The 16,811-nt window shown below is 46.3% G+C and overlaps 1 protein-coding gene across 1 annotated transcript in view; it reads left to right on the top strand.

Moving 5' to 3' along the window:
- The window catches only part of crocc2 (ciliary rootlet coiled-coil, rootletin family member 2), a gene marked incomplete at both ends in the record, with an annotated part of 29,589 nt that extends 12,778 nt beyond the window's left edge, over window positions 1-16,811 (top strand). Inside the window, 28 exons of the mRNA XM_079221304.1 lie at window positions 188-394; window positions 1,260-1,356; window positions 1,515-1,604; window positions 1,710-1,844; window positions 2,150-2,349; window positions 2,703-2,885; window positions 3,341-3,485; window positions 3,568-3,714; window positions 3,802-4,032; window positions 6,173-6,366; window positions 6,883-7,010; window positions 7,352-7,521; window positions 7,628-7,807; window positions 8,146-8,280; window positions 8,375-8,518; window positions 10,551-10,789; window positions 10,870-11,029; window positions 11,124-11,291; window positions 12,426-12,810; window positions 12,890-13,014; window positions 13,126-13,246; window positions 13,330-13,493; window positions 13,584-14,024; window positions 14,602-14,751; window positions 14,830-15,030; window positions 15,850-15,984; window positions 16,436-16,615; window positions 16,728-16,811. Of these exons, the coding sequence (XP_079077430.1) occupies window positions 188-394; window positions 1,260-1,356; window positions 1,515-1,604; window positions 1,710-1,844; window positions 2,150-2,349; window positions 2,703-2,885; window positions 3,341-3,485; window positions 3,568-3,714; window positions 3,802-4,032; window positions 6,173-6,366; window positions 6,883-7,010; window positions 7,352-7,521; window positions 7,628-7,807; window positions 8,146-8,280; window positions 8,375-8,518; window positions 10,551-10,789; window positions 10,870-11,029; window positions 11,124-11,291; window positions 12,426-12,810; window positions 12,890-13,014; window positions 13,126-13,246; window positions 13,330-13,493; window positions 13,584-14,024; window positions 14,602-14,751; window positions 14,830-15,030; window positions 15,850-15,984; window positions 16,436-16,615; window positions 16,728-16,811 (4,939 nt within the window). The remainder of the gene's footprint in view (window positions 1-187; window positions 395-1,259; window positions 1,357-1,514; window positions 1,605-1,709; window positions 1,845-2,149; window positions 2,350-2,702; window positions 2,886-3,340; window positions 3,486-3,567; window positions 3,715-3,801; window positions 4,033-6,172; window positions 6,367-6,882; window positions 7,011-7,351; window positions 7,522-7,627; window positions 7,808-8,145; window positions 8,281-8,374; window positions 8,519-10,550; window positions 10,790-10,869; window positions 11,030-11,123; window positions 11,292-12,425; window positions 12,811-12,889; window positions 13,015-13,125; window positions 13,247-13,329; window positions 13,494-13,583; window positions 14,025-14,601; window positions 14,752-14,829; window positions 15,031-15,849; window positions 15,985-16,435; window positions 16,616-16,727) is intronic.

The following is a 16,811-nucleotide window of genomic DNA, read 5'->3' as shown; positions in this document are numbered from 1 at the left end:
ACTTCAAAGTGAGCCCTGATCCCAGTGCTTAACCGCTACAGACATCCATCCTTTTCAAACACAAATAGACAGTTTTTTTTCCGTTAGGCTAATGGCTCACAACTGTATGAACGAAAACAGCACGTCCTGTTCCCTTACCCGTTTGAGTCTTGCATAGGTTCGTGACGGATAGTACTCTGTTCGACAGGACTCTGTCTGAGATGCGGGGGGAGTGTGTCGCCGCCGGCAGGCAGCTGCACGTCGCCAGCATGACCACCGAGGCCAAAGTAACACAGGAGAGCACCTCTAGTGGTTTGGAGGTGTCAACACTGGAGAGGCAGCTGAAGGACAAGCTGAAAGAGGCCATGCAGCTTCAGGGTCGCTGGGACGCAGAGAAAGTCGAACTGAACTCCAGGTAAAGTCACCTCCGAATTTATGTGACCGGGTCTATCGTAAAGAGTGAAATCAAAATCAAAATAGCTTCTCCACAAAGAATCACACAAAAGCAGCACTTTAACTTGAGTGTTTACCAGAGATGTTTTCCTAGGTTTCTTGGAAATAAGTCATTGGGCATGAAAAGAGCATAAAAAACAAACTATCGACCGACTGAGACCAAAATGACAGATTGGTCGACTAATTTGCAAAGAAGGTGCAGCCTGAAAAATGACATAAGATAAAGCTGCATTGTGTTTAAGGTCCGCTGGTTTCTATGACAATTACATTGTGGTCACTCATCCTTCAACTCCTTTCAAAAGTCGAGTTTTTCTTTGCCATGAATAACTTCTCATGAAAGTAATTGTTCAATGAAGAACATTTTAAGTCAGTCTGTGGATTGTTCGACTAGGACTGTGGAGAAGAAAATGCATCACAAACTGAAGTAGAAATCCTGGGCGTGAGGTCATCTATAGTGCAATTGCAAAATTCACATTCTTCCTATGATTGAAAGGAAAGCCACACTGAATTCCCTCATGTGGATCCCCAGAACTTTACACAGGCTTTGATCATAAAAATCCTCCACATCAAGCTTTTTTGGTGTCTTTTGCACTTCAGTCAGAGGACTGCAGGAATGTCAGGGCCTTTGTATTCAGAATCTTAGCTCGCTTTTGATCATATCGGAAGTCATTGTCACCCCACAATGCTATGCAGCGAAGACGATAGTGTTGATGGTATAGTGGAGGAGGAGCACATGCCAGTCTCGTACCTTCTGTGTCTCAGGTAACCGCGTCTGTGTTTGTGATGCCGTTCTCTTTTTCCATTCCCATGCATGTCGATGTGCGTAGAGTCCTGGAGCTGACTGACGCGGTGAAGCACCTCCGTGGCCAAAGCGGCGACAAGGATTCCAGCCTCAACACCATGCAGATCAGTCTGGACAGGATGGTGGGACCTTGGGAATCACGGCTGGGAGGTGGTAGATAGACGGGTGGTTAAGGGCTTGATAAACTCCACAACTTCCTTGTCTAGAGGCCTGCAGTCTGGGGAATGTCAAGCTTGCTCTGTGTGCGCTGCTTATCTGACCTTAATGGTTTCCTGATCAGGAGACGAGGAGAACAGAGGATAAAGCCGAGATGGAGGTCCTCCACACGGAGATCCAAGCCCTCCAAAATATTCTATGTCATGTTCACCAGGTAAGCAACAAAAACAACACACTGAGCTCCATCACACATTAGGGTTAGCACACAAGTAAATGTATGTTTGCTTTTCCCATTCTCCTTCATTATATCCGTATCCAGTTGGTTGGCGGTGAGGGTGATGGCAGCGGCTCTGAAAGCGCGTCTTCCTCACCTCTTCATTGCCGGTCTCCTCTGAGGAACACCACCCTGATGGCTGTGCACAGCGCTCTCTCCAAGCACCAGAAACAAACACAGGTCCATCAAAAGTGGCTGCTCTTTGCTCATTGTAGATCTATGTTTTAGAACCTGAGGGTATAGGAACTCAAAATAAATCTCTGTTTGACTTTTTCTGGTAAAATACTGAATTATTTTCCTTTTCCGGCATCTAAAACTTCTACAAATAAAAAAAGAGACAATCAAAAAGTGGTTTGACTGCTAAACGAGTATATTTAGCTTTGTTTTAAGAGACCAGAAGCAAAAAATGTGTGGAACCTCTGTTTTAGAGAGATAATTTGTTTGACATGTTACTTCTTTACCTGCACACCACAAACAAACCCCAGGACCTGCGTGGGCGTCTGGATGCTGCCCTGGAGCAAGTGGACACCCTGCGGGATCACCTGCAGGAGAAGGACACTGAGAGGAGAGAGCTGGAGCAGAGGATCCAGGAAGTAAGGAGGGAAAGTCAGGAGGCTAAAACCGCTCTGGAGGAAAACCTCAGAGAGGGCCACAGATATCGCTGCTCACTGGAGCTCATGTCCAGGTAAACTCTGATCCTGCAGCTAGTGTACTTTTTCAAGACCTCAGATAAAAGGTAATTGCTTATCTGTGTATTCTGTCATGTGTTCTAGGTTTTTGTAATTCGTGAAATTGCATCTTGGCTTAAATGTTGCATTGTTGATGACAATTTTTATAGTTTGGTTTTATGTTTTTTCAAGTAGGAAATCTTCCCCGTCTTTATCAGAACATTTTTAAGTGATAAACCCCAACAGCAAAAAATATTTACACAAGAAGTGTTTATGTTGTGAAGTGTGTTGTTGATATATTTTTTTTTATTAAGTGTCATAATAATGATGATGGTCATTGTGCAACACTTTCTGCCTCCGTGTCTCACAGAGAGAAGGGCGGCATGGAGAAGCGGCTGTCGGGGCTGCAGCAGGAGGCGGACTCCCGGCGTGCTGAGCTGGAGGCACAGCGTGGCTCATCGCTAGAGCTCCAAAGACAGCGGGACCTCCTGAGGCAGCAGAGGGAGGATCTGGAGATGCAGCTGGCACGCCAGCGCACGGAGGCCCAGAGAGGGTACCGCCCCAGCGAGAGAGAATGACCGTTACACAACACACATCCCGTCACCCGTGATTGTTTTCAAGCACCGTTTGTTTACAGTTCAGATCAGTAACACATGTCATTCTCCGGCCCGGCAATGCACCCAGATGACATTTGGATGAAAATGTAAATGATTTACATTGCATTATTGCACTCATGCAAGAAGGAAACTTTGTGTTCCTCTTTCTGAGGGTTTCTTTTGCATAAAAAAAAAAATTTGATTAGCTGAGAATTGGAGCAGGACATGCGATACAGCAAAAAAGCAACTCCCTCAGTGTTCTGGCCTTTGGCACCAACATTTCCCCTTCTTTAACAGCGGAGATAGATTGCTGTTATGGGATTTCGTTTATATAAATAATCTATGTGTGTGTGTGTGTGACAAAGAAACAACGTGAGAGAGAGACATGTATGTGTTGCATTGTGTATTTCAGCGAGAGGAGCCTGGAGGAGCTTGAAGGGAAGCACTCAATTCTGCGCAGGGAGTTTGTGACAGTGAAGGAGGCTCTGAGTCAAATCACCCTGCAGAAGGAGGTGTTGGAAGACGATAAGGCCAGCCTCGCTCTGGCTCTCAGCAAGGTATAGACCAGGTAGCGGGATCTGTATTACTAGATTCTCCCTGAAAATATTAATCCTTCCTATATTTACGATTCACTCACAGATGGAGTCCCAGAATGCCGTTCACGAGTTAGCCCTCACCAGACTGCAGCATCAGGAAGCTGCCCTGAAAGATTCTCTGGCCAAAATGGCTGCCCTGAGCGAAGGCTTGGCCAAAGACAAAGTGGAGCTCAATCGCATTCTGCTGCAGGTCAGTAGCCGTGCTGTTGCGTTGCTGCGTTGATAGAAAGCAGAGTGTAACACAACAGAAGTGAAATATTGTTGGTTTCCCTTCCAGACTGAAGGTGAGAAGACAGAGCTCGGTGGACGTAGAAGGGAAGCTGAAATGGAGCGGGCAGCGGCCCGGGAGGAGACGGCACGGGGGCAACAAGAGATGATGAATCTGCTCGCTGAGAAACAAGCCCTGGAGAGCTCCCACGGCCACTCGCAGGATCTCTGCCAGAGGCTCGAAGCAGAGCTGAGCCTGCTGCACGACGAGAACGCTCAGGCCCTGGAGCAGCACTCCCAGGTCAGAGACCCCCGGCCAGTCACACACCACTTCAGCCACCTGGGAGAACTATGCTGATGTTATTTATAGCTTTCAGCAGGTTCATGGAGCTTGTTGTCACGTTAAATGTATTGGAGGTACTGGACACATCTGCTACGCTTTTTTTTGTTTTTTTTCAAATGGGATACGGAGAGCAGTTTGAGACCCGCTCTGTGTTTTATGAGCAACTTGGGACATAACAAGCAAGGGATCTTCATGAACAAATGTGAACTGGAAAAGATAAATAGATAGACATGTAATATATCCATTGGGGGGTTAGTGAACGACCCATTAAATTTACACCTAAAGTATTCCCATTCTTCTCTCTGCAAGAGCCAGATCTCCGTGTTTCGTCCACTAAAGAATGAGAAGAATCCTCTCCTGTTTTGTTATCTGTTCTGAATGTGAAACTGGGATATCCGCGTTAATCTCGAATAGAATATAACAAACCTAAACAATTTGACAAATTCCATCCAAACATTTTGAGACAGCGTATCTGTAGAAATAAATCATCTGTGTATAAAACAGGCCCTGGAGTGGCCCCCATTGAACTAAGCTCATGTTTCATCCCCTTATTGGGCGCCACTCACATCCATAACATTGGTGCACTTCATCCACTTTCATATTTACTTAAGGAGAGGCTGAAAGACATCATGTGCTAATATTTAGTTAGTGTGGGTTCATTTTAGTTCGTTTTGAAATTAACTTGCAGCAATTGTTGCTTTTCAAACAATTCGTTGCAGTGAAATATTAGAAGTCGCAAGGGCTATTATAGTATTAACCATTGTATGATGGTGTGTTTGTAACTGGCCAGGGAAATACAATTTTGAGATCTTACGGTTAACAATAAATCTTCTCTTTCAGAATGGGGCTTTATTATTCTTTGATTCAAACCAGGAGAATAACCCCATTTTGGGAAATATGATAAATTGCTTTCTTGCTGAGAGTTAGATGAGAAGATTGATGCCACTCTCTAGCTGGTTAGCTTAGCTTAGCATAACATGCCTGACAGCAGCTCTAAAACTCACAAATTCACACTTCATACCCTGTTTGTTTAAGCTGTACACAAACAGTAACGTAAAGATGACAGGTTGTGGTTTTACGAGGAGTTACGCGCTGGAACTGTTTCTTGGCTTGGCCAGTGCTGTCTTGTTGTCACGGGGAGGTTGCCAGGCGAGCGGCAGAGACTTCAGGAAGTCACTGGCCAGGCCAAAAAATAGTTCCTGCACATAACCCCTTGTAAAATCACCACGTGTTGTTTTTACACTTCATTTTTTGTACTGAGTAAAGTAAACAAAGATATAAAATGTTCTAGCTTCAGAGATGTCTGAAGGCTGATTTGCTTTTGGACAGAGCCTAGCTGTCTCCCCTTTGCTTCCAGTCTTAATGCTAAGCTAAGCGAATTGCTAGCTCCAGCTTCATGTGTAACATACAGATATTAGAAAGGTATCGATCTTCTCATCTTACTCTCAGCAAGAAAGCAAATAAGCGTGTTTCCCAGAGATTTATTCCTTTAAATTACACTGGAACCTGTTGAACACCGAGGCCTCAATTATTGTTTTACTCTGACCTTTTTAGCCAACGGTTGAATCCCAGGACAATCCTCTCCACACTACCTTCATACAATAATCTGTATAAATGCTGAATAGAATTCAGGCGGTTCCGCATCAACAGCACATGTTCCCACTTCATTATTCGTCTTGCTAGATACAGTAAAGGTCCTGTGGTGTGTCACAGTGATTTAGGTGGTAACTGGGAAAAAAATTGTAACCCCACTAATCATTTTTTGTTTTGCTTCAGGCCACACATTTGTTATGGCCCAGCAATTCCTACACACTGTCATGAACCGCTTAAAATGTGTTTAATTTATGCTTCATAACAGCAAAAAGAGGGGTATGTAGAGTTCAGTGTTAGTGCACCAAATGTGGCTGAGTAATGTAGAGGTTAGATGGTGTCTTCTCAATCCAACAGATACACAATACCAACCGTGTTCCTTCTGCTGCTCATACTCCTACTTGTGAAAATAAAATCATCATTGACTGTGCATTCATGAAGCAAAAAATTATTAATTAATTAATACCGGCATTTTTTTATTTATTCATCTGTGTTTGTTGGCGTACAGGTCAACAAGCAGATGCAGACTGTGTCAGAGGAGCTGTGTGCGTGCAGAAAGGAGCTTGAGACACAGACCACAGCCCTAAAGAGAGCTACCCATGACAGGGAGGAGCTGGCCAAGGCCGGGGCTGCTCTGGATGTCAAGCTAAGCTCCGCTGACCGAAAGGCCTGTGGTCTCACGCAGGAGCTGGTTGCACTTAGGTTTGTGTGTGTGTGTGTGTGTGTGTGTGTGTGTGTGTGTGTGTGTGTGTGTGTGTGTGTGTGTGTGTGTGTGTGTGTGTATTTGTGTGGTCTGACCTCTAAAATGTTTGGGACCAATTTCATTTTCAAAACTAGTTTTCCCAGTTTGTTTTCTGCAGTTGCATCCAGCGTAAGCTACGGTAAAACAAGACTCTGTCTTTCCTGCTTAGGGTCAGTGTTGGGGTTAAGGTCAGCGTATGGTAACGAGTGTAAGGAACGAGTCAGTAAATCTCCCCAGAAGCATCAAAAACAACCCAGAGTGTGTTTGTTTTAACTCAGACCAACTACCAATGTGTATTTAAAGTCATTTCTTTTTACTTTCTTAAGCACGGCAAGTCGCATGTAACAGGAGTCTTTAAGTAACACAGTTTTATTTGGAAACTTTGCTCATGATGGATCCTTGAATTTTATGACCTACACCAACTGGTTTAAAGGTGTTTTTTTCGGAGCTCAAACCACTTCACCACTGTGTTCCAGAGCGGAGAAGGAGTCCCTGGAAACGGCTCTGTATGAGAGCCAGGAGCTTGCCTCGTCCCTGGAGGCCGAGTGCACCAGAATGGAGGGAGAGAGGCGCAGCTTGCTCCTGGCTAACGAGGCCTTGACGCGTGAGTAGCTCCCTCCCTCAGAGAACCCGCTGTCCTCCGTGCCAAGCCCCTGGCCATGAAGCCTTTCCAACAGCCCACTAGAGATCCATATTTCAGCTCTGAGCTCTGCAACAGCTGGGCTGCAGGATCACTGGGGCTGCTTTCTCAGCTGACCAGGGTCGCACCACCCCGCACAAGCACACATGGATCGGATAAGTCGTGTTAAGCTAGCATGTTCCACATAAAGACACGGATGAGTGTCCCCTATAAATAAAACTGTGAATCAAAATCTTGATGATCCTGGGCGCCTCCATTTTACCAATTGAGTGGGATTTTGACAGAGATTGGATTCATCTCTCCAGGTGATGCCGCTCGGATGTGTGTGGACGCTGAACACGAGTTGGCACGAGCAGCGCAGGAGCGGAGCAAGCTGGACGAGAAGCTGGCGCAAGTGGAGAGGAATGCCCTGCTGACCCTCAACTGCAAAGAGCAAATTCACAGAGAGCAGCTTGAAGCCGAACGCCGGCAAAAGGTTCAGTAAGACCCGAGTCGTTATGTTGGGCTCAACAATAAAGCCGATGCTTTGGCTTTCTATTAACTAATCAGGGGTGGGTGTGTGCATGTTTGGTGGTTGACAGGAACAACAGTGCGCAGAGCTGACAGTTCAGCGGGAGCAGGCTGAGGAGCAGCTGCGTAGACAGTGTGAGGAATGGCGTGTGCACCGCCAGAAGGAGCTGCAGCAGGTGCAAGAGGAGCTGGCCAGGCAGCAGCAAGACTTCAACCAAAGTCTCCTGCAGGCTGAGAGTGAAAAGCAGCAGGTGTGTGTGTGTGTGTGTGTGAGGTGGTCTTCATAGGTTTGTTATGATTGCTTATGAACCTTAAGATGTGGAGTGAAGTATTTTAGGATAGGCCCAGGGTGAGAGAATTGTCTCATTACCACAACATCACAAGTTGTGTCTTCACAGTTGCCAGTGAATGTCCATCAAAAGCTGTATGTCCTGCCAGAATCCTCATGCGAGACACTATGTTCATTCCTTGTCCTTTGGTGGCCGTTTATCTAAACTCAATAGCTTCTGTATGTCCAAGTCCCCGGGGCCAAAACTTTATTGTGAGCGTTCGTAGAAATGACCCTGACCTCGCAGTCTGTTGTTACCAGGCTTTGTCCCAGAAGGAGGCAGAGAAGGCTGCCATCGCGGAGAAGCTCGCCGCTCTGCAGGAGAAACTGGCCACAGCAGGCATGGAGCTTGAGTGCATGCAGAGGGAGGAATTTAGCAAACAGGAGCAGGAAAAGGTAAAGATAAGGCAGTGTCACATTGGCTCTTGTCACTCATACTCGTTCTTTACATATCACTCAGCCGGCCGATTTGTATGCCTGTGTGTCCCAGAACGCAGCGGCCGTCCTCCAGTCTGAGCTGCAAGACTTGCAGACTCAATTTGAGGAGTCTTTGAACTCCCATGAGAATGCCAAGAAGAGTCTGATTGAGCAGATCAGAGAGTTGAACCAGCAGAGAGAACATACACAACAGGAGGTGAGAACACTTTTTTCCGACAGGAAACTATAAAGGAAATCAAAAAGTAGGATCACAGAAACGGATAGGAAGTACAGGCTTGTTTGGCTTGGCATAGGATGGGAGACCATGGATCTGCTCCTAGCGTGTGGGGGAGTTCGCACCAATTAGTACCAGTGTGAGGGAGAGCCATTTACCATAGGCCGCTGTTGACATTGGCCGATGCCGCAAAGCTTTACTAGCATCAGGGTGCCATCAGGTGCAGAGCGTGCAGGGCCAAATCCTACAAGGAGAGGTGGTGTCCAATCTTAAGACTCCCTTTCAGTACTCGCTCTCTGTGTCTTTTTCCTGGAGGAAAATTGAGTTCCATTGACCTTAATACAAACATAAAAGCGCAATTAGGGACCATAATTTTGCCCCAGTGACATGAGTCCCTGAGCCAAATGAGAGCAGTAAATCTCATGTCTTGGGGTTGCTTGAGGTCAGAATCGCAGCCACAGGGTCGCTGGGCGTTTTTCGTGAAATAACAAGCTCACAGTCACCTCATTAAGATGTAACTGCAGTGTTGTAGGGGCCTCACCATGCCTTGATTTAAAAGCTTGGTTTCCCTGGAAAAGGGGATTGTTTATCTGTGTCGGACATTGTGGTTTTGACGAAAAAGCAAAAAACGGGGATCATCCTGTCTTCGCTCTGTCTCCTTAGCCTTGTCAGAGAATAGTGAATGAGGTTGTGTGGAGCCAGAGCAGAAGAGTTTTGAGGTTTGGATAGCCCTCCCCACCATTTATCAAGTCAAGCTTCGGCGACACTGTCATATTTGGCCGCCACCCCTGCCCATTTCCTTGTTTGATTATTTTCTCTAATCCCATCGCAGGATTCTCATGTCAGACTGTGACAAAGCAGGAGTGAGGCTGTGTGACAGAGAGCTAGTGAGCATGAAAGAGGAAGAGAGCGAGGGGAGAGAGGGAGAGCGCGCGGCGGGGGAGAGGATACGGTCCCTGGTACCATAATATGAAATCAAAGTTTGAGTTAACCCCTTGTGTAAATAAGCCAGTGGGGGAGTGTTTATTTTCTCCCTCGCAGCAGCGAAAGGCGGGATCCACTGGGACTCCAGGTCCCCCCACTCCCATCCACATAGCACAACATGCTGCCCTTGTATTCCCTGCTATCCCACCTCCCTCCCAAAGAAATATCTGATAAAATAAAGCATAATTGTCAAGATCAGCACTGGCTTGTTTTTTCTCCCATTAGAGTTTATGAGAAAGAACCATCTTGTGTGGCCTCTGAACATAACACTCGTCCTCATCCTGCTCCTAGTCCTCCCTCTTCCTCCCCCTCCTCCACCACCTCCGGTGGAGCTGCTGTTTATCATGTTGCTCTCCGTGGATTCTTAACACTACGCAGTGAGGAGACGGGGAGAGACAGCACCTGGCTACAAGCCCTTCTGGCTCTTATCCATGCCCAGATAAGCTCTGTCCTCCCTGCTTTTCTCACTACACACAACATATTGCAATACAACCGAATATAGGTTGCTCAGTGTCTTGAGATTGTGTGCACAGCACTTAAAGTAGTAGATGTTGAGGTTTAGCTTTCAAACAAAGAAGCTCAAATGCGTTATCTGATCCAAAATCAGCTCTGCAGTATGCTGATGGATTGTTCCTTTTTGATTTGTTGATTACATACATGTGTTGGAGCTTTCGATGTACTGTAGATAACAGCCTAATAGAAGTTTTTGATGAATTTTCAGGATATACATTTATATTAAAAACAGACGGACGTTTTAAAAGCATTTGAAGGCTTATTTTGTCCCTTTCTTCGCTCCCAATCAACTATTTATAATAATATATTAATACATATTTACATGTATAACACCTAATACATTCAGTTGGTTACAATAGGTTGACATCAATCAAGAAACCAGGAACAAACTAAAAAGCGTAGTATTTCTAGATGGGAGTTTATCTATTAACTAACTGCATGAGAGATTTACTGTTTATCCATAAAACCTCCTTATTTATCCTCGTTGACTTTTATTCTCCATAATCCGGACATGAAGTTAGTGGGCCTTCGTCGGCAGCTGCAGGAGACAGAGGATGGACTTATTAAAGGGCGAAGGGAGCTGATTGAGGCTCACAGAGAGCTCCAGGAGTGTGCTCAGGAGCGGGACAGGCAACGGAAAGACGCCCTGGACCTGAGAAGGCTCCTGGGTGACGAGACCCGAGAGAAAGAGGCTATCCAAGCCTCCAACCAGGAGCTAAGAGCTTTCATCAAGAGAGCAGAGAGTGACAACAGCAGGTATGGCTGTCGCATGGAACCGCAGCTTTCCTGTAAATGTCAGCGGCCTGGCCTGTTAACCTTAAACTTATCTTGACTAGCTTGAGACGAGCCGTGGAGGAGAGGGAGCAGAAAGTTGCTGTCTCAGAGGAATGTAGGCACTCGATGCTTCAAGAGTCAACCACCCTACGGAGTAGTATGAGAGAGCTGGAGAAGTCTCGCCTGCAGACACGCAGAGATGTTCAGGAGCTGCGCAGACAGGTGAAAGATGATTGAGCCTAACCGCTTTCCATCTGATTTATTCCAAATAAAGGATTACCTTCACGTAATGTGTGTGCTGTGTTAACGTGAGCAGGTAAAGGTCCTTGAGGGCGAGAACGGCCGTCAGAAACAGGAGCTGCGAGAGCTGCAGGGCCGAGTATGTCAGGAGGAGCAGAAGGAGGAGGAGGCGCGTCGGGAGGCTTTCACTCTCAAGCAGAGAGTGCTGGAGTGCGAGGCTGGCAGAGAGGCAGCGCTCAACAAGGTAGCAGGCCTCCGGGAATTAGTCTGTTAACAACATGCCAGAGCAAACATTCCACCTTTGCATACATACTTGAAGAATACCTGCCATACTCACGCACAGAAAACATGCACGATTGGACACTGTATATCTATTGTAACAGTGATGGGTTTATTGGGTTCTACTTTGAAATAGGAGTATCACTGAACAGCGGTTTATCAAAGAAACTCAAATTCATTGCAATTTTTCCACATTAACACTGTTAATCCAAAAAAAATTGGATGAACAGTGTTAATGTGGAAAAATAACATCTATTAAATCTTTTTTTTTTTTTTTTTTTTTTTTTTTTTTTTTTTAACCTCTTCGGTCCCATAACCCCATTGTTGGGGTCAGTAAATTCTCATGACCGCAGCAGATAGTCAGTTACAAAGAGCAAGGAAGCAACTCTGAAAGTTTTACTCATTATTATGATATATTTGAAGTCTGGTTAATGTATCCTTTTTCCAAACAAAATAAAAAAACATTTCTAAACGTCAGTATTTGAAATATCTGCCGAAATATTACGTATTTTGCGCCTCAGTCATGACTCCTGTCCCCCTTAACCTCTCATGATACAGTTTTAAAACCCCTATCAGTGGACTTCACTCGCTTGTCAGCTCAGAGCACATTAACTCTTTACAGAAACCATGTTCCCATTATTTACACAGTGTTTGTCACCAGATAACATTCAAGGCATGTTTCTTCAGGAATCACAAGGGAGCGTTGTTTTTCCCTGCTGCAGTTAGAACTATGTTCAGCCCGTCGCCCACATTTCTGCAAACGTGACATCACTTTATCCAAACACAAATGAATTAGCAGATCATCATGTAAAGTAGCATGCTAATTGTCTATCCACTGATTTAACTGGGCTTTCATATTCTGGTAGATTTATGTTTTTCAACATGTACAAAAAACAAAAGTAAGCAGCTAAACGTAAACAGCTTACAAGGTTGACAAAGTGTGTATTCAAATTGTGAAAGATTATAAATCCCAGTTTTGATGATTTATAACATAATCCACAGTCACACCTACATGCAGTAGGTGTAGAGAATATTAGGTTTGTCTTGAGATTTGAGACTGAGTGTGTGTGTGTGTGTGTGTGTGTGTGTGTGTGCGCAGGTTTCAGGTCTGCAGCGCCGTGTGGTAGAACTGGAGACATTGGAGCAGCAGAACCGAGAGCTGCTGCAGGACAGAGAGGCTTATCAGCAGCAGTGTGAGCAGAGGCGCAGAGAAACAACGGCCCAGCTAGAGGAAGCCTTAGAAGACGGCGGGATCCAGGCCAAGCAACTCGCTGTGCAGGTTGGCCTCGCTGAAAGCAAGATCCAGGGCCTGGAAGAGCAGCTGAGCCTCGGCGATGCCAAACGCAGGGACCTGGAGCTCAAGTTGGCGGGGTTGTATTCAGCTCTGCGCCGCACTGTCGGCATCGGCCACGCAAGGCTTACGGGGAACTCCGGGTCACACAAACGGTCTCCCTCTCCCTGGAGGAAGCACCTGCAAGTAAAAGGTATGGTCATGCACTTTCAGAATAAGACGATGCAAATGTTTGCATATTTTTTCATGAATGAGTGTGTTCTCTGGTTTAGGGGGAGACAACGAGACAGATGGATCTGTGTTGTCTCGTGGTGAAGAGGAAGAGCTGGATGTGGACACAGTGCATACAGCCCTGCGGGAATTCCAGCAGGAACTCAGGGACACACAAAGAGACAGGGTATATTTTAACTTCCACCAGATCCGCATAACAAATAAGTATAAATAACAAACAAAAATTTTTTTGCGTTTATATTTCAGCAGAATTGTTGTAATTGTGTTATTTCTTCAGGATGAAGCCAAGGCTCAGATAGTTGGTCTAAGTCAGCAGGTGACCGAGCTCCAAGGCAGCCAGGATAAGTCAGCCACCCAGCTGCTACAACTGCAGAGGTCCCAGAAGCAATCAGAGCAGGGTGAGAAAACCTGGAGACCCTACAAACACAGGAAACATCAGTTATTAATACTGCTCATTTTCACAATTGGACATAATTTGCAGTAAACAGAGAGATGGCAGAGCGGTTGCACGGGGCGCATACATCCCTTTCCCTGCAGGAAGAAATAGTACATCGCACAGAGAGGGAGAAGAGAAGCCTTGAGGAGGAACTAGCTCATTTCAAAGCAAGTCTGCAAGCTGCTGAGGCTGAGACCAGGGCACTGCAAGTATGTCAAAGGCAAGGTGATGGATATTTACAAAAAGTGCAACATCTTCATTGACAACTGATAAACTTTCCTGTGCCGATTCCTCCGCAGGACAAGTTGGAGCTCCTGCAGGGCTTGGAATCGCACGCAAGTGTAGAACAACAGAAGCTGAAGGAGTCCCTGCATGCAGCCGAGAGCAGGGTGAGCCGCCTGGAGCTCTCCCAGCGCACCCTGGAAGGCGAGCTCCAAAGGGCCCAGCTCAGGGCAGCAGAGCTGGACGCAGAGGCGGGGGCTTTGCAGGAAAGACTGACGGAGCTGAGGAGGAAGCTGAGTGAGAGCGAGGACCGGGGCGCGGCGCTCAGGGTCAGCGAGGAGAGGTTGGCCACGTCACTGGCTCGAGCTGAGCAGCATGAGAGCCAGCTGAGAGAACAGATCCACAAATTGTCCAACACCCTCGGCGACAACAGGACCAGCAGCGGAGCCCTGCAGGAGCAGATCACACAGCTGCAGAGAGCTCTGACTGCCAGCGAGCAGGACCGAAGGCTGCTGCAGGTACAGAGTTTTAAGAAGAAAACATCTCGGTAACACAAAACAAATCATGTTCACTGCACATTTGTTATTTGCAAGCTCCCCCCATCTCTCAACAGAAAGATGTTTGATTGAAACTTCGAAATAAGATGAATAGCCATGCCTCCATTGCTGTGCTTTGATTTACGGCGCAGCTATGTAACCTCCTCAGCTCCACACTGAGCATTTCTTATTTACATTTGCCTCTGTGGTTTTCCTGAAGGACCTCAAAGGCCAAGCAATAAAATGCTCAGGCAAGCTCATTAATTCTCCAAGAGCTTCTCGGGAGAGCTTTCCGGTCTTAGTTTGGGACTGCACTTTAAAGATACTGAGCAAACAAAAACATGACATGCTTTGTATAAATCTCTTGATTTGCTCAAAAGCTGTCAGGTCATTGCAGTAAAACGCGAGAGCAAAACACTTGCCTGGAACATTCAACAACATGTCAAGGACTGTAAAAAGACACCGAATACAAAGGAAGGGGAGGAATAAAGGGTCAGCCAAAATTGTGTTTTGATGAAACTGAGTGGCTCATTGTCTATTAACGTGTGTGTGACCTCAGGAACGTCTGGATAAAACACGAAATGCCCTCTCAGACAGAAAGAGGCTGAGCCACACACTAGCAGAGCAGACCCAGAACCTCCAGAGAGCCCAAGAGGACTTGGAGCTTCAAAACTCTGAGCTGGAGAAGCACAACAGGACACTGAAGGAGGTGAGTCCCACTGCAAATAAAGGCGCAAAGGTCGAGGCTCCATTTTGATGTGTGATGTGACGATTGACTGCGTCCCAGAGCCTGAAGCAACAGCAGGATGCTGAAGTGCAGGCCCAGGGGAACTCCCAGCTGCTGCAGCGAGAGAAGGAGGAACTCCAGAACAAGGTCACCAATCTGCAGAGCTCTTTGCAAAAGCTACAGAGTGAGAGAGCAGAGATGGAGAGGGCGCTGACGCGACTCGGCAAAGACAAGTCAGCGCTCAGAAAGACACTGGAGAGGGTGAGCTGGGCTATCTGCTGCACTGCATTTTAGATGCATGGTAAATGTAGTATATGACGCTGCTGCCAGCAGCCGATTAGCTTAGCATGAAAACAGGAAACAGCCAGCACACGTCCCAAAATATTCATCTACTTTTTAGGATTAGATTTGTCTAAATCTCAGTAACAAATACACATTACTTATTAAGTACAATACATAATAATAAAAAAAGATTTAAAGAAATGCTGCAGTGGTTTAGTTGAGTGGTTTATAGGGAATATATATAAATAGTTACACCCCAGAACATTGAACAGCTTTTTGTCAGGAGACGTGAAAAGTGTTGGTGCCGACTATGAGGTAAAAGATCTGAAATATATGAGGCAGCCAAACCGCGAAGGGCTTTAAAACGTAATTAAAAGCATCTTAAAGTCAATTTGAAAGCTGCTGGAAGCCCTTGTACATATAGAAGCCAGGACTGAAGTAATATGTGTTTAGTGTCGGTCAGAAGCCTCGCTGCCACATTCTGGATCAAGTGAAGACATGCAGTTGCTGAAGCATTAAGGCACATTAATGGGCAGTTACATTAATCCACGCAGGAGGAGATAATCTGAATAATTAGCTGTTTCGTCGTGCTGCAGTTTGTCATTCGGTTAGTTCTATTTTCCACATCTCCTTTGTCACAAAGTGGTCTAGAAGCCGTGGAAACCTGTAGGTGGACTGTGAGAACCACCAAGAGGCTCCTTAGCTTGGCTTCTGCTGCACGCATTACAGGAAAGCACATGGGTGCAGAGCAATCATGGTAAACTCGTTCACATTATGTCACCCTCGTGTTGTCGTCAGGTGGAGATGGAGAGGCTGAGGAGGGAGGAGGGGGAGGCGGCGGCGGCGGCCAGAGACCGGGAGCAGTCGGGACGGACAGTCCGCTGCCTGGAACAGGAGCTGGCTGAAAAGCAGGGTGAGCTGCAGGCTGTGCAGGTGAGAGTTCTGCTGCATCATATAGCATGGGATGGGGTTACACTGTGAGAACAGGGCCAAAGGTTTAGAACATGTCCCTACAGATAGAACATTCTGGTATTGTCGCTACTGAAATACTTTGACGTTAAGCATTTCAGTAGTATGAAAATACAATAGGTAGTTGCACTTGCTTGCGTGAATAGCTTACACTGACAAGTTGCATTTGAACAGCAGCTTATCATAATTCTCAAAAAGGGAACGGCTATTGTTCCAATGTAATTTCTAGAACGTGTGTTTGATTGTGTACATCTATCAAACAAAGCTGCCTTCCACCAACACGTGTTTTCCAGTTGCCACGGCGAGTGAGTGAGAGGGTCACGACCTCGGTAACCCCAGGGGTCAGAGAACCAGCCGCAGATTGTTGTTACCGACCTTTATTTCCTTTCTGTACACTCATGTGAACGGTCCTCAGGCCCAAGCCTCCCAGTTGGAGCACGCTCACGCACAGCGCCTCCTGGAGGTGACGGCACGCCATCACCAGGATTTGGATTTGGAGACGGATCGTCTCAGAGAGAGCCAGTTTCAAGCGGAGCAGGCCCTGGAGACGAGGGAGAAGGCACATCGCCAGAGGGTCAAATGCCTGGAGGAACAGGTATTTTAATTCTAAGCGTGGATCATTTGTTGGGAAGGTCTTTCTTTTGTGCTCCAGGATTATGTCTGTGTATTTGTGTTTGTCCACCCACCCTCATTTTTCTTTTGATTAGGTGCTGACTCTGATAGAGCAGCTGGATCAGGAGACAAGAAGACGACAGGCCTATTTCAATCAGATGCTCCAACCCGGTGTGTAA

This window comes from Taurulus bubalis (genome assembly GCF_910589615.1).
Source record: "Taurulus bubalis genome assembly, chromosome: 7".
NCBI classification, from domain to species: domain Eukaryota; kingdom Metazoa; phylum Chordata; class Actinopteri; order Perciformes; family Cottidae; genus Taurulus; species Taurulus bubalis.
This window is presented reverse-complemented; position numbering and strand designations above follow the sequence as displayed.